General features: G+C 42.3%; 1 protein-coding gene across 1 annotated transcript in view; it reads left to right on the top strand.

Moving 5' to 3' along the window:
• LOC148415247 (myomegalin-like) overlaps positions 1–24,742 on the top strand; it is a 47,084-nt gene that overhangs the window by 16,098 nt on the left and 6,244 nt on the right. The window contains exons 5-8 of the mRNA XM_088428819.1: positions 9,122–9,198; positions 18,244–18,367; positions 18,440–18,543; positions 19,243–19,399. Of these exons, the coding sequence (XP_088284945.1) occupies positions 9,122–9,198; positions 18,244–18,367; positions 18,440–18,543; positions 19,243–19,399 (462 nt within the window). The remainder of the gene's footprint in view (positions 1–9,121; positions 9,199–18,243; positions 18,368–18,439; positions 18,544–19,242; positions 19,400–24,742) is intronic.

The following is a 24,742-nucleotide window of genomic DNA, read 5'->3' as shown; positions in this document are numbered from 1 at the left end:
AGAGCAGCACCAGTGAGCTTCATATAGCCATGATAAATGTACCGTAATTTCTTACGGGCTGGTAAAAACCAACCCACGGCCTGGATATGGCCCACGAGATGGATTTGGAACACTTTTGGTCTACTAATGGAACACAGCAGGTAAACAAACCGTGGAGTTCAACCTTTGACCGCCTTGGGCTAAGTATCTGAGCTGCTTGGAATTCTCCTGCCATAAATATCCCAAACTTGACTCCTCAGTCAAATTGTGAGCTGATGACACACAACACCTGCAAGCTCTGATGCATTTTGCAGATGGAAGGATTAACAAGTGCTCTTATGCCAGTTTGGAAGGCAGCCTAAGGCTTACAAGATTTAAAATCATGTTCATATCAATGCTCTAAAACAGGGGTGTCCAAACTTTTTGCAAAGTGCGCCAGATTTGGTGTGTTAAAAATGTAGGGGGGCCAACCTTGGCAGGCCCATCCATCCATCTTCTACCGCTGTCTTCCGGGGTCCGGTCACGGGGGCAGCAGCTTGAGCAAGGAAGCCCAGACTTCCCTCTCCCCGGCCACTTCATCCAGCTCTTCCGGAAAGATCCTCAGGCGCTCCCAGGCCAGCCGAGAAACATAGTCCCTTCAGCGTGTCCTGGGTCGTCCCCGGGGCCTCCTTCCAGTGGGACATGCCCAAAACACCTCACTGGGGAGGCCAAAAAGGCAAGATAGGACTCCTTTTTCAGCTTCACGGCATCCCTTACCACTGGTGTCCACCAGCGGGTTCGGGGATTTCCGCCACGACAGGCACCGACCACCTTACGGCCACAACTCCGATCAGCCGCCTCGACAATGGAGGCGCGAAACATGGTCCACTCGGACTCAATGTCCCCCGCCTCCCCCGGGACGTGGGAGAAATTCTGCCAGAGGTGGGAGTTGAAACTCTTTCTGACAGGGGTCTCTGCCAGACGTTCCCAGCAGACTCTCACGATACGTTTGGGCCTGCCAGGTCTGGCCGGCATCCTCCCCCATCATCGGAGCCAACACATCACCAGGTGGTGATCATTTGACAGCTCCGCCCTTCTCTTCACCCGAGTGTGTAAAACATGCGGCCGCAAATCCTATGATACAACCACATAGTCGATCATCGAACTGCGGCCTGGGGTGTCCTGGTGCCAAGTGAACATATGGACACCCCAATGTTTGAACATGGTGTTCATTATGGACAATCCGTGACGAGCACAGAAATCCAATAACAACGCACCTCTCGGGTTCAGATCGAGGGGGCTGTTCCTCCCAATCACGCCCCTCCAGGTCTCACTGTCATTGCCCACGTGAGCATTGAAGTTCCCCAGCAGAACGAGGGAGTCCCTGGAGGGAGCGCTCTCCAGCACACCCTCCAAGGACTCCAAAAAGGGTGGGTACTCTGAGCTGCTGTCTGGTGCATAGGCACAAACAACAGTCAGGACCCATCCCTCCACCTGAAGGCGGAGGGAGGCTACCCTTTCGTCCACTGGGGTAAACCCCTATGTACAGGCGCTGAGCTGGGGGGGCAACAAGAACGCCCACACCAGCTCTGCGCCTCTCACCGCGGGCAACTCCAAAGTGGAAGAGAGTCCAACCCCTCCCGAGAGGACTGGTACCAGCGCCCAAGCTGTGTGTGGAGGTGAGTCGGACTATATCCGACTATATATGTCGGAACTTCTCAGCCTCGCACACTAGCTCAGGCTCGTTCCCTGCCAGAGAGGAGACATTCCATGTCCCAAGAGCTAGCTTCTGTAGCTGGAGATCGGTGCGCCAAGGTCCTTGCCTTTGGCCGCCGCCCAGCTCTCTTTGCACCCGACCCCTATGGCCCCTCACACAGGTGGTGAGCCCATGTGAGGGGGTACCCACGTCATCCCTTCGGGCTGAGCCCGGCCGGGCCCCATGGGTGCAGGCCCGGCCACCAGACGCTCGCCAACGAGCCCCACCTCCAGGCCTGGCTCCAGAGGGGGGCCCCGGTGACCCGCGTCCGGGATGTGATTGACGTGATGCCGTCCAATAGCATATCGGCATCTCCGTGACTGCCTATAATATAAGGAGTCTGTTAAAAAACATTTGGAAGAATTTAGATCATTAGAATCCACTAGGATTCTTTACTTCTGTTACAGGGTAGTGTATACTGTATATATATATATATATATATATATATATATATATATATATATATATATATATACACACAGTGGGCCCCCGTGTTACAACCTTAATCCGTTCAGCGGCTAGGCTCATAACTCGATTTCGCCATATGACAGGCAATCCAAACCTATGTTAATTAGTGAATGTGTGCAATGCGTGCCAAAACCTTAGGTAAAAACATCACGACTTTATACACATATTAAATATTAGTAACATAATCTACTGTATAGTTAAATTAAATAGCATAAATATACAATACACAATAAATATACTCCTTTGGGGCGACGTGACTTGAGCTGGTGGTGGGTGGAGGTGGATGGGAGCAGAGACGAACCTGCAGAATTTTTTAAATTTTTTTTCTTAAACGAGAACTTTTTTCAAACGAGAACATATCACTGCGATTTCCTTCTCTTTAATCCATAATAGAAGAAGCCTCTCCATTTTGTTGTTGACCGAGGTCCGTCCCCTGGCAAGGAAAGTCATGCCCTTAGAAGACTTGCTTGCTTAAATAGCTCCCTTGTTCTTGAGAATTGTACCAGATGTCGAGAGGTTACTGCCATACTCACTAGCAACGTTAACTATGCGTGCGCTTCCTTCGTATTTTTTTATTATCTCCTGCTTTTTTTCTATTGTCATCATCCTCTTACTTCTTCCTTTACCGCCACTTGCAATTTTAGAAGCCATGTCTAACAGATAAAAGTTTGCAAAGTCTTCACAACACACCGACCAGCTCGTGCCATCAAGCAAGATGGGGGAATTCGGCCAATAGCATATCGGCATTTCTGTGATTGACGTGACGCCGGCCAATAGCATTGCGCCATCTCTGTGACTGCCTTAATCGACCAATAGCATATCGGCATTTCCGTGACATGCGAGAAAAGTTCTTTTTGTTGATGCAGCAAAGCGAAAAAAATAGTGCGGACACACTGACCGGCATGTTGGATGGTTCGTAAGACGAAAGGTTTTTGCGTAAGAGGGGGACAAAAAAACGCCGGGGCCCACGTCGTAAGATGAAAAATACAGTGGGCCCCCGTGTTACGAACTTAATCCGTTCAGCGGCTACGCTCGTAACTCGAACTGCTCGTATGACGGGTAATCCAAACCTGTTAATTCGTGAATGCGTGCAACACATGCAAAAACCTTAGGTGAAAACATCACGACTTTATACACATATTAAAAATGAGTAACATAACCTACTGTACAGTTAAATTAAATAACATAAATATACAAAGGAAAAATGACATTTACCTTTGGGGCGACGTGACTTGAGCTGGGTGGAGGCGGAGGGGAGCAGAGACCAACCCGCAGAATTTATTGATTTATTTTCTTAAACGGGAACTTTTCTCAAACTAGAACTTATCACCAGCGATTTCCTTCTCTTTAATCCATAATAGAAGAAGCCTCTCAATTTTGTTGTCGATCGAAGTCCGTCCCCTGGCAAGGAAAGTCTTGCCCTTAGAAGATTGGAGTGGTTACGGCCATACTCACGAGCCATGCGTGCGCCTCCTTTGTATTTTCTTTTTTATTATCTCCTGCTTTGTTTCTATTGTCATCATCCTCTTACTTCTTCCTTTACCGCCACTTGCAATTTTCGAAGCCATGTCTAACAGATAAAGTTTGCAAAGTCTTCATGACATTCCTTCCTTCGGTTTTTCACTCATTTTCTCTCCTTCCTTCCGTCCCGACCAGCTGTGCCATCAAGCTAGATGAAGGCGTTCGACCAATAGCATATTGGCATTTCTGTGATTGATGTAACGCCGGCCAATAGCATCTCCGTGAGTGAGACCGAGACTGTGACCTTAATCGACCAATAGCATATCGGCATCTCCGTGACTGACTTCGTGACTGACACCATGACAGTGACTGTGACATTGTAAGAGCAATAGCGTTCAACGGTACCGTGACAAGCATCAACTAGTGATTTTGAAAACAAAAAAATATATGAACGAATACAATGGCCGGTATGTCAGATTGTTTGTAAGACGAAAGGTTTGTGCGTAAGTGGGGGACAAAAACTCCGCGGTCCACGCTCGTAAGTCGAAATGTTCATAAAAGAGGGTGTTCGTAAACCGGGGGCCGACTGTACATAAAACAGGGGGTTCGTAAACCGGGGGCCGACTGTATACTACTACTTCTTGTCCATCTCTTTGGACAATATAAGTGGAAAAAAATGATGGACAAATACCACCAATGGGTTAAAGATATTTAAAAAAAAACAAAAAACAAAAAAAAAACAACTGCTGGTGAAACAAACTGTGGTACATATATTTATCAAAAAATAATTGGAACACAACAACCAAAATTCAATCATTTTATCTTCCCCATGACTGCTTCATGAATGGATTTGACAGGTTTGTGCTTGTCAGTGTTATCATTTGCCTGTGTCCCTGCATCTGCGATGCATAATTTTGCCATGGTACGCATACTTTCAAATCAACGTGCGTACCCCGGACGCAACGATTTTTTGTTGAGGGGTGTTGCAAAACAGCTGTTTCACACAAAGTCCGAGGTAAACGGCAGGCTATCGGCTAGTCGAGGGGCAGGCAGGGCCGATCCACGGGCAAAAAGACAGAACGGGATGCGGGAAAGCTCGGCGTGACGCATGGAGACAATCTGGCAAGTGCTTGAGGGTGTGACTGGTTTAAATACTGAGCGGGTGATTAGCTGCAGCTCTGGTGATTTGGCTGATTGGCGGAGGAGGCAAGCAGGTGTGATGAGGTCGAAAATTAGTTGGCTGAGCTGGAGAACGGTGACCAATGTGGGGCGGCATGGATCGGTGGTAGAGTGGTCGTCTTCCAGCTGAGAGGCTGTGGGTTCGATCCCCCGACCATCAAGACCATGTCGAAGTGTCCTTGAGCAAGACACTGAACCTCCAGTTGCTCCTGATGCTGCATCATCAGTAAGTAAATGCCGAGTTAGTGTAAAGCGCTTTGAGTACCCAAGGTAGAAAAGCGCTATATAAGTGAAAGACCATTTACCATTTACTAGGCAAGTAGAGCCTACAGCAGGAGCCTGTCCTCGATGTGACTCACTCTTTGACTGCCTTATCCAATCATGTTCTCACGTTCACTTCCTGGTTTGTCGGCTTGAGTTACCAGTGTAAATTACTGCATCAATGTTTATGCTAGTTTCATAGAGCATTTTTCATATCGTTTGAGGTATGACGCTAGCAGTATATTGAGCTAAAATGTGGGTCAAGAGGCCAACCAATTGACCCCCCCCAACAAGATTTCAGACGTCTGGGAGTTTTTTGGCTTTTGATCACATAAAATGACAAAATCCAGTTGAATCAGTAGTTCATCCAGTCCAGTAGTTGAACGATTGATTTGAAATAAACTACTGTCACTTGATGGCAGACTGAGGCAAACGCGCTGCAAATGGCAGAACTAAAACAAAACAGGAATGAAAAACTACAAATACCAAAAAAAAACTGTAAATAAAAATGCAATCCCATTAAAAGAAACACCCTACAATTAGTACATGCTGCATTCACAAAAAAAGTGGAAGCAAAACTACAAATGAAACAACACTTCTCAAAACGGAAACACGCACCAACTGAAAACCTGGACTCGTTAAAAAAAAAAAAAAAAAACTCCCAAAAGTGGTATATTTAAACCAGTAACAACATCAACTCTGCAATTTTTTTTTTTATTATCAGTGACAAGTGAGGTAAAAACACAATTAGGTAACAATGAGCCAAAAAGTAAAAAATGAAAGCAAAATGTTTCAGTAAATTGAGAAGAGAAACAATGTTGACACGTTAAAGTTAAGCTTATCTTTATACCAAAATGGACTAAGTTATATCAGTGGTTGCAATATGAAGATGATGATGTATACTCCATCAGTGCTCATTGTACCTCAAGGAAGTGTTGGGTCCCTGGGAGTCGCAATCCTAACAAACTATGGGTCCCGACAGAAATTTTGCAGTAAAAAAAGACAAAATAAGGAGCGGAAATCCTTGTCTCATGATTTGTTTTTGATTATGGGGTCTCCAATTCAATTCAGAATCAATTTTCGATTAAGAATTATTCAATTCAGGCAAAATGATATCTGCTTCAATCTAATGATGGGCAAAGAATCATCACACAATCTCGGTCTGCTTTGCAAGACAGAATAAAAAGGAAAGTCTTTTTTTTTTTTTTAACTAAGTTTTGATTCGTAAGAAACACACATTTTTCCCCAAAAATAACATGTGGAACACCACTACTCTTTGAAGTTAGCTATAAATTTGATAACATTTACATTATAAAATAAGATTGCCCAAATTAAAAATATTATTTCTCTGGGGATTTATGACAAATGAGAAATGAACATAAACCGTTTCAAGTGAGCTTCTAAATTGTATGTGCAGAGCATTCAACATGTGCACGTGTATTCATCTCTAAGCATATCAGGAGAATTATCAGTCACAGTTGTAACATATTTATTTGTTTTAAATGTTTGTGACTAGGCATGGGATGATATCAGAATATGACATTATGATCTTATAATATCACGGTACTGAAATGCAGTGGTGGGCTGTCCGGGCCAGTAAGGCCTTCTCTGCTGGCCTAATATAACCTAGCATTATCATAACTATAATAAACTATAATAATTAGAATAACTAGAGTAAAAGTTTATTTCATTTTAAATTTATTTTTACAAAATATATATTTTTTATATATAAAATTATTCTCCATATTCTGTTTGTGTCATATTTTATCCATATGATTACACTCCTCCTAAGTGCTGCAGTTTTAGTGTAGAGTTTTCAGCCAATTAGAATTCAGCTAACACATGTCGTCAGGAAGACTTTATGGCAGACTAAATGTATCCTTGAGCCCGGAGAAGCTGGGCATTTGCTTGAACAGTATGAAGGCTTCTGTCCAGTGTGCAATGACATATTGTGTACGTGCCCATATTTGTTAGACAGCTGCAATACCCAATTGACCCATAAAAACGCCTTCAAGAACTTTCACGTAGAACGTGTCGTAACTGGACGCTCACTGCGGGAAGGTGGTGCTATATTAATCCTCCATGTTTAACGGTGAAGTAGTTAAAGTCATTTAAAAAAAAGAAAAAAGAAAAAAAAACGTGTGGCTGCTCAACCAGCTAACGTTAGCGTACATCGAAGCAAGACTAGGACGCTTTTTTTTTTTTTTTTAAACACAATGGCTGAAGAAGAGCAAAACGAAAATTGGACCGACGCAACTTTCAGCATTGTTGTCCATGTCAATACAAAAGGATTTATTATTGGGAATGAAACGCAAAGACACACTCTACAATCAAGTCATGAAAGTCTTTCTGAAGAAAAAAAGAAGAATGGATTTTGTACTGAAATTGTAACGAATAACCTCGGGACCAGGAAGCAAGGGACCCCAACCAGATACACGAGTCAAAAGCCAATCACCAGAGTTTATTAAATCAGGGTGCACGCCAAGCGTGAAAAAACCAAAACAACGTCAAAAGGGCAAAGTACAACTGAAAACACAAAGTACCAAATGAAAGAGAGGCAAAAGGCCTGGCAGAAAGAGTCGGAGGCGACGAGGGACTGGAGTCAGCAGGAGAGCAACTAGAACAAAGTAGCAAAGAAAATTCAACAAGTAGACGTGAAGGTAAACGCAAGACGAGTACGCTGGAGATATCACTCAGCTGCAAGAAGCTTGGCAAAGGAATAACCCCACAGTTGTTTTTACCATTCCGCCATTTTGAAACAAGTGAGGCCGACCATAATAGCAGACCAGCATTGTAGTGACGTGTTGCAGGGATGCAGTTTGACAGCAACAGAAAATAAATGCAATGACCTAAAAACGCCTGCAGAAATACGCCAGGGACGCTGTAACACGGGGGTCCACTGTATAATCCAAATTGCCACTTATAATTTTGCGCACAATCTTGTTAAAGTTTGCCTGCTCTTTGTGACTTTATAAAACTTCATGACAAATCATTTGAAATTATTTTTACTTATTCTATGTTTTGGCACCTAGAATGATACATTTCAATTGCTGATGCAGGTTTATTGAGGTTTAAATGCTCTGAAAAATAGCCTGCGTAGCCCAGTAATGCGTACGTATGCGCATGAGAGGTCCAATCACTGAAGGCCTCAGTGTGAAATGCACGGACCACTGCTGCTGAAATGACAGCTCTAAAATATATAAATTTAAAATCTCTTGGTAAATACCAATTTTTGTAGATTATATAAGCAGTTTTTTCTATAATATAAATGCACAAAAATATTTTGAAAAATGACATTTGAAATTAACTGCCTTAGAGTAATTGTAGTTTATTTCAAATCAATCGTTCGTTGTGTATTAATAAATAGCAGAATGTGGATTCTGTCATTGCATTTCAATGAGAGGCTTGTTTTCGAAAGCCGAAAAACTCCCAGGCAGCCGACTTTGAATGTTTGGGGGTGGGGGTTGCCTTCTCGACCCACACCTCAGTGCGATATACTGCTCGCGTCTTACCTCGAACTAAAAAAACGAGGCGTTTAAGTAGCATAAGCATAGCTACGCTAATTTACAGTGTTATCTCAAACGGACAAACCAGGAAGTGACGTGAAAATGTGCTTGGCTACGGCAGCCAAAGTGCAAAGAGTATAAGTCACATCGAGAGCAGTCTCCCACTGCTGGTTGAAATTGCCATGTGTAGATCAAATGTTTCACAATTTCCCTTCCAAAAACATTGCGTCCCGAGGACGCATATGTATTGCATGGCAAAAATTATGTGTCGCGGACGCAGGCTAAATGGATCACTGCCACACGTAAGTTCATCCTATTATTTGAATACATTTTACGGTTACATTTGTTTATATCTGTTGTTTTTTTTTTGCTCACATCTTGCAAATATGGTTTGAACCTTAAATTTTGTCCTTTTTATTGTGAAATTTTTGGGACTCCCTACATGTGGGGACCCATAGTTTTTTAGTATCGCAAGTCCTGAGGACCCAACATGTTCCAGAGATAAAATGAGCACTGCTTTTATTTATTGCAGAACATCGAGCTGAAGGTGGAATTAGAGAGCTTCAGGCAGGAGCTCCAAGAAAAACAACAGCTTCTCGACAAAGCTCTGTAAGTTGTTCATGCTTATACACCATCTCAAGTCGGGAAGTACTGCAGGTATCAAAACCAGAAAATGATACGGTTCATTATATTACACAAAGATGATCTCCATAGAAGGGAATCAACAATAAACAATATTTCCTTACTTCATTCATTGTGCTGATGCTCCAAATACCCTATATACTGTAGGTCTTGAAGGCATTTATAGGTTCCAGATATTTATAGTCAAATAGTTCATCCAAAGCCAACATGTGCTGCTGTTCTTTTAATGCCTAAAGTGAGACTATTGTCACCTCATACGTTTTACTCTGATGTCACCATGTCTGTAAATGTGATGTGAGGCCATGCCTGTGGTAAACCCCGGCCACTATATTGGAATTACACCCACATTTATACTGATGGCTACCGTGCCAAGTTGGCAAAAGTGACTGTTTCTCTAGGATCTTCTTCTAACAATTCAGTAGTCATTTCTTTGAAAGTAAAGGTTGACGTTGCAGACACGGTTCTCCTATGCCCACATTGGTGTCACTGCTTCCAATTAAAGATGTGGGCATTACTCAAACGGATTGAAAATATCAACGTTATCTGAGCTGTTGCATGTGCTGTGGCCAGCCAAGTATGAATGCAGACAAAGTTCCAGAATGGCGACGGTGTGGCGTGTGCCATTCTAGGCACGGGAATTCTGGGACTTTTGCCTCACAAGAAGCCAACCGTAGCAACCAGTGTTCATCCTATACACGATATGATCTTCAAAATAAACTTTACACACAAACATTAACGTAGTTTTGAAGTAAATCCTGATGGCATTTGTCAGAGAAATCTCTAAAAGAAGACTGGGACCAGCCTAGCTGCTAAGCAGCAAAAGAGTAACTCAGACCAGCCAAGATTGACTTTTCTCCACCTAAACCAAGGGTGTCCAAACTTTTTATAAAGTGGGCCAAATTTGGTGTGTTAAAAATGTAGGGGGGCCAACCTTGGCAGGTGTTCTTTACATATAACATCAATTAATTTAAATAAATTTAAGCGAGCCGTTCTGTGTTTAACATTTGCTTTTTTATTTTCATCTCAGCTATCTTAAGCATGTGTTTTGGTTAATTTGAAACATCCATATCAAAATTGAATTGACATTAAATATTGAAATTGAATATTCACTTAACTTTCACTTTTTACTTTTTTTAACACTAACTTTTTTGCAACAGTTGAACACAAGTAATTGTACTCTTGGGTGCAAATTACATTTGAAACATAAAAAAAATATCTCACCATAACAGTGTAATATTTATAGAATTTTTAAACACAATAACAGAGAAATGAACAAGTAATAGTCATATAAACAAGTGCAGGCCTCATTTAAAATATGAAATTAGTAACTATAAATGTTGATTGGATTTTTAAATGGTTATTATTCTGGAGTAACAATTAAAAAAAAAAAAACATTTTCAGACTTATCGTAAATGAAAAAGGACTTGTCCGCATGAGTATGATGGGTGAAACTGAGATCTGCAGGACAAAGGCCAGGTGGAGTGCAGGACAAAGGCCAGGTGTGGCTCTATGGCAGCAGTATGGATGCGCAAGATGTCTTGTAAGTGAGAGTCCAATAGCCATGTCCTCACACGGCTCTTATTTAAGTTCATAACCGAGAATGTCTTCTCACACAAATACGTCAACCTGAACAAGCTAATCATTTTCTGACCAAATGTGTGTAAAAGGTGCCTCCGTGAAATCAGTCAACGTGTATACTCATCACTGTTTTTACTCTTCTCTCTGTCCTTCAATGACAACTTTCTCAACATTTTCTTCAATCCACCACAGTCATCTACATCCCCTGAAAAAACGTAGCTATTGGTTTTTCCACTTTTCCACAAGCTTAGTATTCTGCCCTTCAGAAGTGCATTACCACCTTTGTTTTTTTAGATTTGTGCATCTTCTGGTTACTTCGAAATATTGTTCATCCAATGTTTATCCAATGTGGCTGCACGCAAAGACAACAGGTTAATGTTCGAGGATTGCTGATTTTATTTTGTTTTGCCTTGGATGAGAATTGTCCGTAAGTACACAAGTTGCCAAAATTATGACACTGTCCGTTTGTTTTGTTTATCGTTAGAGACATTGGAAATAAGAGTATTTTTTATTTGTGCAACTTGTTAGCTCGAGAGGTGCTATGTTTTTCTAGTTTTATGGCGACCTAAAGAGGGTAATGGTCGAAGACCGTTGTTCAAATAAAGCAGACCAAAAGGAAAGAAGGTCTGGTTGTTTGGAACGCCGTTATCCAGCCGTCTAGCTGGCGAAAAACCAGATGCTTCGGAGTGTGGACGGCATACTTAGTACTTTCTATTTCTGCTAAACGTACATTTTCTTTCAATTCATCTACTGTGTTTTAACAACATTCTCTTTCCCATTCGCCTCCCTGCGCCGAGTTGCAACCTCGGTGTAGTTATTTTTGTTACTCATCATTAACTATGTTTCCTTTGTGACGGGAAAAATGCTACTTGCCTGGTGTCGCGTCGGATTCTGAGCTTCTACCTCGAAAAGCAGATATCCCCAGGTGTTTATACTCATGACCGTTTCACCAGTTTTAGATTTCCCGTCACTCAGGACATTCACTCCCCATGCATCCCACACTCATACTTCACAGAAACAATCAGTAACTGTGCACCGGATGTTAAACTTTCTCTTTTTTGGTCAGATCGTTCGTTTAAAGTCCGATGGACCATTCGTTTAAGGTCCGATGGACTGTACGTTTAAGGTCCGATGGGCCGTTCGTCTAAGGTCCGATGGACCATTTCGTTTAAGGTCCAATGGACCATTTAGACTGAACCCATTAGACTCGTCAGGCTGACCTTTACTGTTCGTTTAAGGTCCGATAGACTGTTCGTTTGAGGTCTGATGGACCGATCAAACTGACCCTTTGTTCTTGCAATCTCTCGCTGGTCGAGTCACTCCTGTTCGTTGGATGGTGTTTGCATTCCTCCGGTGTGCGGTGTCCGACGTCTGGCCTCGTGCAAAGGAGGGCTTCCAGAATCCAACGGAGTCCGATGGTATACCAATTGGTGCACTCGTTGTCGATCGTCCACCGAAGAAAAGGCTTCTTAACCACCAAGTTAGAATGTGAGAGAAATCTCTAAAAAAAGACTTGGACAAGTCTAGCTGCTAAGCAGCAAAAGAGTAACTCAGACCAGCCAAGATTGACTTTTCTCCGCCAAGGCAAAGGGAAAAGCTTGGATTACAAGACATAACAAAAGAGCCATCCGAGCGTCACCAACAGCTGGGCCAAGGTCCCGGCTCACACTTTCCTAAGTCAACAGCTCTATCTAAGGACTGGGTCGAGATGAACTAGGATTGCATAGATGGATAACAATGCACACTATTCTAGATAAGAAATGAGCACATAATGATAACAACCTGATATATGATTCCCTTCACAGCATTCCGCGACGCAACGGCTCACTTGACTCATCAACAACATTACATTTAATTAAGCATGCTTAAAAATGACTTTCCATAATTCCCTAAATATAAGACACACTTTTTTCCCAGAAATGAAAGCTGATGCATGGGTGCATCCTATAAACGGTAACTTAAAAATGTTATTTTATTTCATTTTTTTGGACACCATTTGAGAAAGATTGATCTGTCAGCCACATAAGCCGAGTTTTAACACACAGGTGTGCATTTTTATATTGGCTGTATCTGTTTCACTCTAGTTTTTACATATGTTGCCAAATTATTGGTGCGTCTTACACACAGTAACTCGGAAATACCAGAATTTGACCCCCAAAAGAAGGGTGCGTCATACACAGGTGCATGTTATATTTAGTGAAAGCACGGTAATTACGCTGTGTAGCAGACCACCCGATCAAGGTTGACGCTTTACTGGTAAATTTTGATCTTTTATTGATGAGCGACATTGTCTTTCATTGCCATCATCGTCACTCTCACCATAATTACATACACCTGGATCACTGTCACCGTAAGAGCTTTTGCCTCTCCGGAGGGACTTTCCGGCTACCATTCCAGCTCAAAGCTCCGTGCCAACGGACAAATCAAGCTACCATTTATATTTACTGCAAAACCGGAAGTGCGAAGGAAAAATAAAAGTGTGCGATACAAACCGGAAGATGCCTTTCAGGCATCAAATTCTTAGAAGAAAACATGGCCGTAGATTCTAAGCGTATGGTTATTTACACTCCCACCTAATTATTAGTGTTGTTACATTCAAATAACTACAAGTAATTTCCTACTACAAATAATCAGTTCTAGTTATTAACTTGAGAACATTCTAATATCCGAATTAACTTTTGCACAGGACACTCATAAACAATAGGCCTCGCTGTACGTTGTCCTTTGTTGTTCAGTTTCTTATCGCCATATGTTATTTTGACTCTTATTACAAGTCCGTCCTTCCCAGGGAAAGTCTCAAAGACTCTTGACTCCCCCCTGGGTAAGTGTTCATCAAAATCCAACACATCACCTACTTTTATGTTAGTCTTTGGGGAGTGCCAACGTTGCCTGGCAATTATGTTGTGTAGATATTCCCGTCTCCACCTGCACCAGAATTGTTCAGCCAAAAACTACACACGACGCTATCTTTTCGTTCCATATAGGTCCTCCTTGGGAAAAGCTCTAGGAGGGGGCAGTGCAGCATTGGATTTTACGTGCAGAAGGTGGTTAGGCGTGAGCAGTTCCAAACTGTCAGGGTTGTGGAGGTTATCTACGGTCAGCGGGCGACTGTTGACAACTGCCATGGCTTCGTAGAAGGAGGTCCTTAACAAAGCATCGTTGAGTCTACCATAGGCAAGTGACTGAGTGGTATTCAGTACATTTTTGACTGTCCCAAAGTCCACTTGCATGACTGGAGTGGGGGGCATTCATTATGAAGTCACACTGCCTTTGGGCTAAAAATGCAGCCAAACTGAGTGTCCAGTTCTTTTAATGCTGCCCTTAGCTCATTTTGTGCACCAGCAAAATTGTTACCTTTATCGCAATGAACGTGGCGGACTGCACCTCTGATTGCAATAAAGCACCTTAACGCATTTAGGAATGCGTCAATGGATTGTTAGCCTAAGACTACCTTGGAGTCGTTCCAAAAATATTCCTTGACTTCAGAATAGAGAAGTTCTTCTCTCAACAGGTTGCTTACCGAGACTGAAACTACGGCTGCGGTTAGCTCAAGTGTGAGAATTGTAGTTAGTTTACTAGGAGAAACACAGACTTTTGCTATTACTAGCGAACAGTAAATGTCTCCTTTGCCATTGATGGCCCTTAAATAAGTGCACTGTCCATAACCACGTGTACTCGCATCCAAAAAGAGGTGCAATTGTATTTCTTCTAGCTCTCCGAAGCCATCAGGCAGGTAACGGCGTGTTATGTTTACCTTGTCGAGGTTGGCAAAGTCCTGTTTCCAGTTTTCCCACCTTGGTCTGGTAGGTCGTCGTCCCATTTGATGCCTTGACGGCACATTTCCTGTAGGATTCTTTTTCCAGTGAGCAGATATGGTGCCAAGAAGCCTCGGGGGTCATAAATGGATGCGACAGTCGATAATATGCCTCGCCTAGTTGCTGGCTGAGCTTCGAAAGTGTTATTAAATTTGAAGACATCCCTTTTGATATTCCATAGAATGCCTAAGGTTCGTTCCAGTGGCATATCCTTAAACGTCAGGTCCTTTGTGGTTGTGTCTATAGTACGTTCAGAAGGTGGAATTTTTTGTAAGACTGAGTGGTTGTTCGAGATGAATTTGTGAAGACGAAGCCCTCCTAGCTTACATATTTCCATGGCCTCTCGGGCGCACTGTATTGCCTTTTCAACAGTGTCTGCTCCTGTGACTCCGTCGTCCACATAGAAATCCCTTTGTATAAACCTTGAGCCAAATGGGTGTATGTGACAACACTCTTTAGCTAAATACTTTAGTCCATAATTCGCATATCCTGGCGAGGATGTTGCGCCAAAAAGATGTATATTCATTCGATATATTTGTGGTTGGCTATCTGTGTCTCCGTTCTTCCACCACAAGAAATGCAGGTAGTCCCTGTCAGACTGCTGGACGTGAAATTGATGAAACATCTTTTCTATGTCGCACATTAACACAATAGGATGCTGCCTGAATCGTAGTAGAATGCCCGTTAGATTATTTGTTAGGTCTGGTCCATGAAGGAGATGATCGTTCAAACTTGTACCTTCATGTTTGGCTGAACAGTCGAACACAACACGGAGTTTTGTGGGCTTTCTGTGCTGATAAACTCCATGATGGGGGATGTACCATTGTTCACCTTTACCTTACCTTACCGTCTGTATGTACTTCTTCAACATCGCCCCTGTCTATAATGTCTTTCATGTATGCTATGTAGTCCTTTTTGTATTTCTCATCTTTACGGAACCTTCGTTTCAAGTGTTCAAGTCTGATTTCAGCAAGCTTTCTGTTATCGGGTAAATGTGGCCTTTGTTTAAATGGGAGAGGCATCTCACAGTTGTCCTTACTCGTTTCGCCTTATCCCTTCCTTGAGTTTATCCAAAAACACTAGGTCCTCTTGTGATACCGTTTTATCGCTTGCTTTACAATCCTTGAAATCTGACTCTAGCACATTAATAACTGCTGTTGAGGTTATGTAGGCTAATTCTTTTATAGTAATTCTGTAGCACAAACTAGATTCTACTTCTGTGAGTGCACATGTGGAGCCACCAACAATACTCCATCCGAGATCTGTGCACACACCATAGGGCTTGTTGTCGTCTCCTAGAAGAATCTCTCGAGGCGCTAGAGCTCTAGGGCAATTAAATCCAATTAGAAGTCCAACATCACAATTTAGAAGGGGTAGCATTTTGTCTGTTATGTCTTTGAGGTGTGGCCATTGCTTTGCTGTGACACTTGTGGGTATGTTGTCATAATTAATTGGGATATAGTCCTTCGTATATGAAGGAGGTAGATCAATGTAGGTGTTTGACATGTAATTTCTCACACGTAAGCCAGATACTCTGTAACTTTTAATGATGGAGTGAATGCCCATCATGGTTATTAACTTTAATTTAACTGGTTGAACATCTGCTTGTATTGGCTAGTTACTTCTTCACTGCCAAATGTGCTGCTACTTTGTGTATCCAATAGTGCGTACACTAACTGTTCTTTTAATGGATTTTGTACCGTAGACACCCATACAGGAACTATCATGGATGTGCTTTTTGGTTGACCCACCTTAAGTATATTGAGAGTTGTCGCAATTGTGTCTGACTGTTATATCAGGATTTGAACTGCTTTGAGTTATGTTACCAGGGATAGGAGATCTTTCTCTAAACTTGTAATTGTTATCATGCAAACAGTAGGATGCCTTCCTTAGCAATTGTCACAAATGTGACGATGGCGACAATCTTTTGCATTGTGGCCCACCTTTAAGCATCCATAGCAAAGTTTGTTTTGCTTATTGTGCGTGGGCTTCCAGGGTCACCAGTGACAGAAACCTTAATATTTCAATTTTTGCACTGCGCTAATCCTGTTTGAGCAATTTAACTGAAAATTGGCCAAAATAGCGTTGAGGCATGGAACATGAAGGCATGGAACATGAAGGTGCTCCAATTTTACAACTTTTCGTCAATGGGCGTGGCCACTTCGTCGTCTCAAATTCCGATGGCTCAACAACTGTCCTCCATTGAACACAGCCTTTGCTCTGATAAGTCCGTCTTTAACATTTGTCTAGATGTTCTGATAAGTTCTTTCCATCGCTCATAAATACCAAGCAACCGTTTATTTCTGTTAATCATCTCGTCCCGTTGGTAGGCTAGCATTTTTTCCGTTAGCACATGAGGCCGTTCCGATTGCCTAGATATTGTTGACCCTGATGTATCCTGCTGTTTGCTCAGCTCACTTAACTCACATTCATCTGTTGATATGCTGTCAACAGTTCCTTTATCAAGCGACGGCGCTTGCACCATCCATTTGCTTACTGGCTTTAGAGTTTGCTCTTCGATGCCGTCCATTTTCCGTGTAGTTTAGTTGTTCGCTCACCGTTCTTTCGCCGTTGTAGCTCTACGGCATTAGCCGCCGTTGCTGCCCACCCTTTAGCCGTTGTAGCTCCACCTTTAGTCATTGTAGCGCCACGTCGTTATTGAGCAGCTCGGCAGGAGCAGAGGTAAGCTCTTACTGTAGCAGACCCCCTGATCAAGGTTGACGCTTTACTGGTGAATTTTGATCTTTTATTAATGAGCGACATTGTCAATCATTGCCATCATCGTCACTTTCATCATAATTACATACACCTGGATCACCGTCACCGTAAGAGCTTTTGCCTCTTCGGAGGGACTTTCTGGCTGCCATTCAAACTCAAAGCTACGTGCCAACAGACAAATCAAGCTACCTTTTACTTTTACCTTTTACTGCAAAACCGGAAGTGCGAAGGAAAAATAAAAGTGTGCGATACGAACAGGAAGATGCCTTCCAGGCATCAAATTCTAAGAGGAAAACATGGCCGTAAATTCTAAGCGTATGGTATGTTTACACAATGACATTGTATTACACTGCAACAACATGTTGGCAACAATTAGCTGACACTCCAATGTTAGCGGCTTGCAGCACTACATACTACCTCCCAACTGCCCTATTTTGTCTCGCCCTAGCCATTGGATGACTTTTTAAAGGCGGTTGTATAAATGTAAATGAGTCAGATGACACAGCTGCTCTGCTTACTGATCACATTTGAACAAAGCACTTACTCAAACGGGCTGTTTTAGCCAGCAAAAATAGCTACTGTAGTTTTAAAGTCACTTCAAAACCAAATGGGGAAATAATTGTCTGCAGCTACAGTTTCGTTTCCTAAATATTTCCACGTATCGATAGAGTCTCCTGGCATGCCTAATGACATGTCCAGTGAGTATACATATTTATGTTTAAGAATAAACGTTTGCGAACTACACATGTGCTTGGGTATATCATGGCATGACCCAATGGGGCTACTCGAATAATATTGGCTTGGCTCTAAGTAGGGCGGTATTGGATCACCCCTTTCAAATTGTAGCTGATGACAAACTGATGTTCTCGTTTGATTATTTTTTTCTCAAACCTCCATCCAGCACAACAGCACAGTGCTTGAGCAACCACAATGAAGAAGAAGTGCAGAGACGATGTCACGATAGGCAACGGGAGATTGAACAAATGCAGCAAGTGCTGGAAAGCAAGATCAAGTTCCTCCAGGAGGTGAATTTGCATGTCATGGATGCAACCACAGTTATGTTCGCTCATGTCTTCAGCGTCTGTCTGGTTTTCCAGGAGGCTCAGTTAACGCGCAACCAGGCAATATGGTCCCACGCTTGCAAGCTCTCCCAAGATGCCGCTGTGGATGAGAGGCCTTCATCCGACAATAAGCAAGACAGGTGTGTTCCCTGGGCTATATGGTACCGGTCAGGTTACTGCTGTTTTGCTTGTTCGACAATTATCAGTTATGACCATCACATTCTCTATTGCAGGTTTACAAGACATTTCTCATGCAGTTTTTCTTCCTTTTAAGTCAGACCAGTCAAAAAAATTGCAATTTTATTTTATTCCCCTTCATGAATTTTCACTTACAACTATGTATATCGTTACTTTTCTTGACATTTTTCCTCCTCCAAAGTGAGACCAGACCAAAAAAAAAAAAACCACACAATTTTTTAACAAAAGAAACGAACAAAAGAAAAAAAAGTTCAATCTTTAATTTATGGATTCTGGTTACTTCAGCTAATTTTGGGATTGTAGCCCCTGACTAAACAAGGGACCACTATTTAAAAAAAAAAAAAAAAAAAAAAAGTCATGAGATAAGACCATAACATGATCATCCCCAAAAAAGCACAAAAAGACCAATCTCTGCTTCAAAGATTTCAGTTACTGCAAGTATTTGTGGGAACATAATGCCCGTGATAAATAAGGGAATGCTGTATGTTTAAAAAATAAATTAGTCATTCAATCCCAAAGACACATTATGACATATCTTTCAAGAGTCTACAGATATTCAATCACATGTATTTCTGTATTGATTAGTGTTTGTGCCGTGACACGGAAGGATGCCGAGTAACCATCTGTCTTTGCATGTTCAGAATAATCGAGGAGCTGTCAAAACAGCTTGAGTCGAAGGAGGCCTTCATCACAGAGTTGTGCGGGGAGAAGACGAGCCTGACATGCAGGGTGGCGGAACTAGAGGACCAGCTTCATCACCTGTCCTCCTCTCTGCTGCAGAAGGACAAGGATGTTGAGGTACACTCGCCTTTTTTAGCATACCTGCTTTTGTCATAGTGCTGTCAAGTCTTGACTTTTTTTGACTATTCACATTTTTCAGAACCATTTTCTGCAAAAAAATTATTCTAAAAAATTCTGCAAAAATTTTATTCTAAAAATATTTGATTGTGGCAGCACTAATATACGGTAATTCCCCAAGTATAAGACACACTTTTTTTTTTTTTTATGAAGGCCAAAATTATGGGTGCGTTCTATAAACGATAACTTCAAAAATTGTATTTTTTTTTTAACTTAACACCATTCGAGGAAGATTGATCCATCAGCCACATAAACCGGATTTTGACGCACAGATACACATTTTTAGTTCTGCCATAAATGTAAATGTAATGCATTACACTACTATTGCATTACTTTTATATTACTCTAAACAACATACAGTAACTGGAAATACCGTAATTTCCGGACTATAGAGCGCACCTGATTATAAGCCGCAACCCACTACATTTTAGAGGAAAACCGATTTTGTACATACACAAGCCGCACCTGCATACAAGCCGCATGTGCCCACATTAAAACATGTAAACATATTTACAAAGAAAGACGGTACACAGAGAGAGTTTTCAAAGTTTTAATAATATAACTTAACAATAATAATATAACTTTCTTCCCAAACTGTGCCTGTGACAGGGCAGTAAAACGATAGCAACATGGTAGCAACACGCTAGCAACATGGTAGCAACACGCTAGCGGCATGGTAGCAACACGCTAGTAACACAGTATAACAGGTCTGGTAAAACAGGTCTGGTAAAAGAACATACTGGTAAAAATCACGGCAAGCCGTCTTCATCTTCCTCCTTTGAACTGAAGCCTGTGACAGGGCAGTAAAACGGTAGCAACATGGTAGCAACACGCTAGCAACATGGTAGCAACACGCAAGCAGCATGGTAGCAACACGCTAGTAACACAGTATAACAGGTCTGGTAAAACAGGTCTGTTAAAAGAACATACTGGTAAAAATCACGGTAAGCCGTCTTCATCTTCCTCCTTTGAACTGAAGCCATCAAAGTCATCTTCCTCAGTGTCGGAATGAAACTGTTATATAGACGTCGTCACTCACTCCCTGGTCATCCAATTCTCCCATTCAACACGGAGCGCCACTTTAAATGCATGATTCACACTAATGTCAAGCGGCTGCAAATACTTCGTTGTGCCCCCAGGAATCACAGCTGGAATGGAAGTTTGTCCTCCGTCATATGCCTTTCTTTTTGCATTTTCCATGATGAGGGTATGTTCACGCTAATTTAATTTATGCACAAGACAGGAAGTTGCAGTCTTCCTCGACGCATATATTCCACCGGTCTAATCTTAATCTTACCTTTTCTATTCGAGCGCCCCTAGCGGCCGTTAGAAAAATTACATAAATTGGCCGCATCACTGAATAAGCCGCAGGGTTGAAAGATTTGGAAAAAAGTAGCGGCTTATAGTCTGGAATTTACGGTATGTATTTCTAAATGTAGCTCATCACACATCCAGTGTAAGGTTGGCTTAAGTCTAAAAACAGTACGAATCATTTAATCTGTATTACAGTGAATGCTCGTCACTTTGCGGTTCCACTATCGCGGATTCGCCACATTGCAGATTATTTTTCCATTTTGTGGATTTACCACATTGCGGATTTTTTGTCCATTACGCAGATAGCATTACATATTGAACTTTTGTACTGAGCCTAAATGCCATCAAAAAATGATGAAAATTGTTGAGAAGGTGATACTTTTCAAAGGGAAAAGTTACACGGCCGTGGCCCGCCATTTGGGAGTGAACAAATCTACCATTCGCTACATTGAGGACGAGGCGAACATTAGACGACGGCTGCCATCACCTTTGGCAATTCGGCGAAGCCAGTTGTTACGGCTTGTAATAAAATGATCGTCCGTATGGAAGCTGCTTTAGCAATCTGGATTGCCAACTGCCGACAGAAGAAGCCCTTTCTTTTGACGTCTCGCGCAGCCGCGGTCAAAAGAAATCTGGGGAAGAGGTTTCCAACGGTCTGGTGAATGTCATCTCTGCTCCTTTTGTCTCTGCCTCCTCTGCGTGTGTGTTGACAACAACGGCATCAGGGTGCGCTTCATGAGGTATATGACGTGTGCTTGTGGAATTTTTATCTACTCCTGCCCCATCTCCTGCTCTCATGAAGCGCACCCACAAAAGGCAAACTCGCGCACACGCGAGGGACAGAGGAGCAGACCTTCGCCAGATCGTTGTCTTACCTAGATTTCTTTTACAATAAAATGGTATTTCAAGAGTAAACTCTCCATTGTAATAATCTTTAATCATGTACAGATTAAACTTTAATTCACCGTCCGTTCACTACTGTACAGTGTACAAGGTTTAATAATTTAAGATTTAACTACTTTAATACAACGTTCGGACCGTAGCTGTGCAAGACTTCAAAGGAAAAGGGGAACAGTTCTGTTGTAAATTTCTTGTTGCCGCTGGGTTGATGTGCATGAGGGTGATTGCATCCATGTGTGTGTAAGCAGGGGGAAGCCCTTTGTGTGCTCTGGTTGGAGCGGGCATGTCATGGAACAGCTAAGCGGGGGGCTTGTTTACATTGTATTGGCGGGCGAAGACGGCGCGAGCATTAATAGAAATACGGTTCAGTTTATTGTTTTGGAGTTGCCACGTTCAGTCATGTTGTAAGGAAAATAAAAGCCACGTTGTCGAGCCATATGAGTTCAACTGCTCTTTGATCTAAGTTGCTTTGTGGATGAGTGCTCCAGCGCAGCAGTCTCTCTCTCTCTCTCTTTCTCTCTCTCTCTCGCTCTCACTCTCAAGTTCACTACTGTACAGTGTATAAGGTTTAATAATTTAAGATTTAAGTAAATAGGTGTAATGCAGTAATAATTGTCTTAAATATGTATAGCATGAAGACTTTTTACGTTTAATTCTTTTTTTTTTTTTTTTTTTGAAAAGTGGGTGCTACTTCGCGGATTTTCAGCTATCGCGGCCTGCTCTGGAAGGTATCTACCGCGATAAATGAGGGTCCGTGACTGAAGACTGAAGCTAGAGAGCCCCAAAGGATGCAGGAGGAAGCTATTAGGACACAGGAGTTTCTAAAAATACAACTGGAAAGACGCCGACAACTCAAGAAGCAAGAGCGAGAGTTAGCCATATGTAAGATGGTCACCTCTCCTTAAAGAGAAAGCCCAAGAGACAGATGGCGCCAGACCCTCACCATGCCTATCGGGTGATTTTACTGCAAGCAGCCCAACAACTCCACCTCCGGTTGTTCTCACGGCTCCACTGCAAACATTGGCATCCCTACCTGAAATAGCTCTTCCTCCTCCTCCAACGCTACATGCAGTCCAGCAACCAGTGCAACAAATGGTACCACCTAATACACAGCATGAAACCTGTGCCGCCACTGTTTACAACCACATCACCTCCAGTCTTACCTTCTAGTATGGTACCCGGGAACTACTATACTTCCAATGCAGCCTTTACCCTGTCCCACTGGAGTCGTACTCTTCTCCAGTCCTGCCGCAACCTGCCACTTCAACCACAGTTGGCTAACATGCCTCCACATTTTATACCACTATATGAAATCCTTAAACCTATAATCCCATCCTTCAACACTGGTCGGGAAAGTGACTTTGCTTTACTGAAGATGGCAATTGACAACTCATTGAATAAAAATTTCCAGCGGAACGAGCATTATGAATATCAAGTGGTACTCGGACACTTGAAACTACCAAGCGTACTCCAGCTCACCAAGGCCTATATGTATGATCAGAGACTTTACACTATAGCAAGCTCTGCAAGACAAGTATGGACAGTCACTTGTCCAAAGTGAATTAGGTGCCATCCTGAACACTCCAGCCTTCGAGTTTCAAATGACCTTGCAATACTTCTAAATGACAGTACCACATCATGTGGTGCAGCAAATCCAAAAGACTGTATCCTGAATTTCCAAATCCTGGTTTATATCCTGACTGGTGGAAACAATAGGCTGGAACACACGAGTGACAGGTGAGGCTAATCAAAGTGACGACAAACGCGGGGGAAACAGAGAACCTATACCCGAAACAACACAACCCTAAACCCACAACAAAAACTGATAGAACGTGACACTCCAGTCCTCAAGAGCCGCTATCCTGCATGTTTTCCAACTTTCTCACTCAACCACACCTGATTCAAATGATTAGGATAATTTTCAAGCTCCTGTCGACCTTGCTAATAAGCGAATCATTTGAATCAGGTGTGTTGGGGAGAGAAAAATTGAAAACATGCTGGATACCGGACCTCGAGGGCTGGAGTCCGACACCTGTGATCTAAAGGGATGTGAAGAGGACTGACAAACCCAAAATCTATGATTGTCGAGCTCTGCCTTTTGGCACCACTTGTAGCCCTTGCTGTGCCATTTATGCGCTGCGGCGAAATATCAAGAACACAAGTGAGACCAACGGTCATCTTGTTGATCGTGTCGTACACTAATTTTATGTGGACAATTGTCTGATAAGCACACATTCAAAGCAGGAAGCAAAAATCCTTGTTGATGATCTGCGTCAAGTGTTCCACGTTGGTGGTTTCGAGATACGGCAGTGGGCTAGCAACGGGACGACAGTCATTAAGCACCTTGTTGATCCACTAGGCTTTATCCTACCTTTCATCACAAGAGCCAAGATTCTGGTTCAGGATCTATGGAAACAGCAGTTAGGCTGGGATGATCTTACCCAGCCACAGAGTCTACGAGGCAGGTGGCTTGCCTGGGAGCAAGAGATTCCTGACCTAATCCGAATGGAAATCCCCAGTTTGGAACCAGCGTCAGCTGACAACCCTCGATCAAGTGTAGATCTTCACATCTTCTGTGATGCCTCTAAAAAAGTTAATGTGTCCATTGCCTGGTTACGGACAGAAGCTGTACAAGGCCAAGTTTACGTTTGCTTTATTTTGGCAAGAGCTCATGTGGCACCAAAGAAGCAACTACCCATGCCACGGTTAGAGTTGAGTGCTGCACTCACTGGTGCTCAATTAGCTAGTTTCCTCAAGACTTAGCTGACTTTACTCATTAGCAGTGGAGGACCGTCAGGGCCAGCAAGGCCTTCTCTGCTGGCCTGACATAACCTGACATTATTATCATAACTATAATAAATTATAACTATAATTAAAGTCATTTTAATTGTATCATATACTGTATATATATATATATATATATATATATATATATATATATATATATATATATATTTTTTTTTTTTTTTATTATTTTTTTTTTTTTTTATAAAATTCTCCATATTTTGTTCTTTTCATGTCATATTTATCCATTTGGTTACGCTCCGTCTCGTGTTGTAGTTTTACGTT

The sequence above is a fragment of the Hippichthys cyanospilos genome, chromosome 12 (genome assembly GCF_059441005.1).
Source record: "Hippichthys cyanospilos isolate Australia breed blue-spotted pipefish chromosome 12, RoL_Hcya_1.0, whole genome shotgun sequence".
NCBI lineage: Eukaryota > Metazoa > Chordata > Actinopteri > Syngnathiformes > Syngnathidae > Hippichthys > Hippichthys cyanospilos.
Note: the sequence above shows the minus strand (reverse complement) of the source record. Positions and strands in the feature narration are given on the sequence as shown.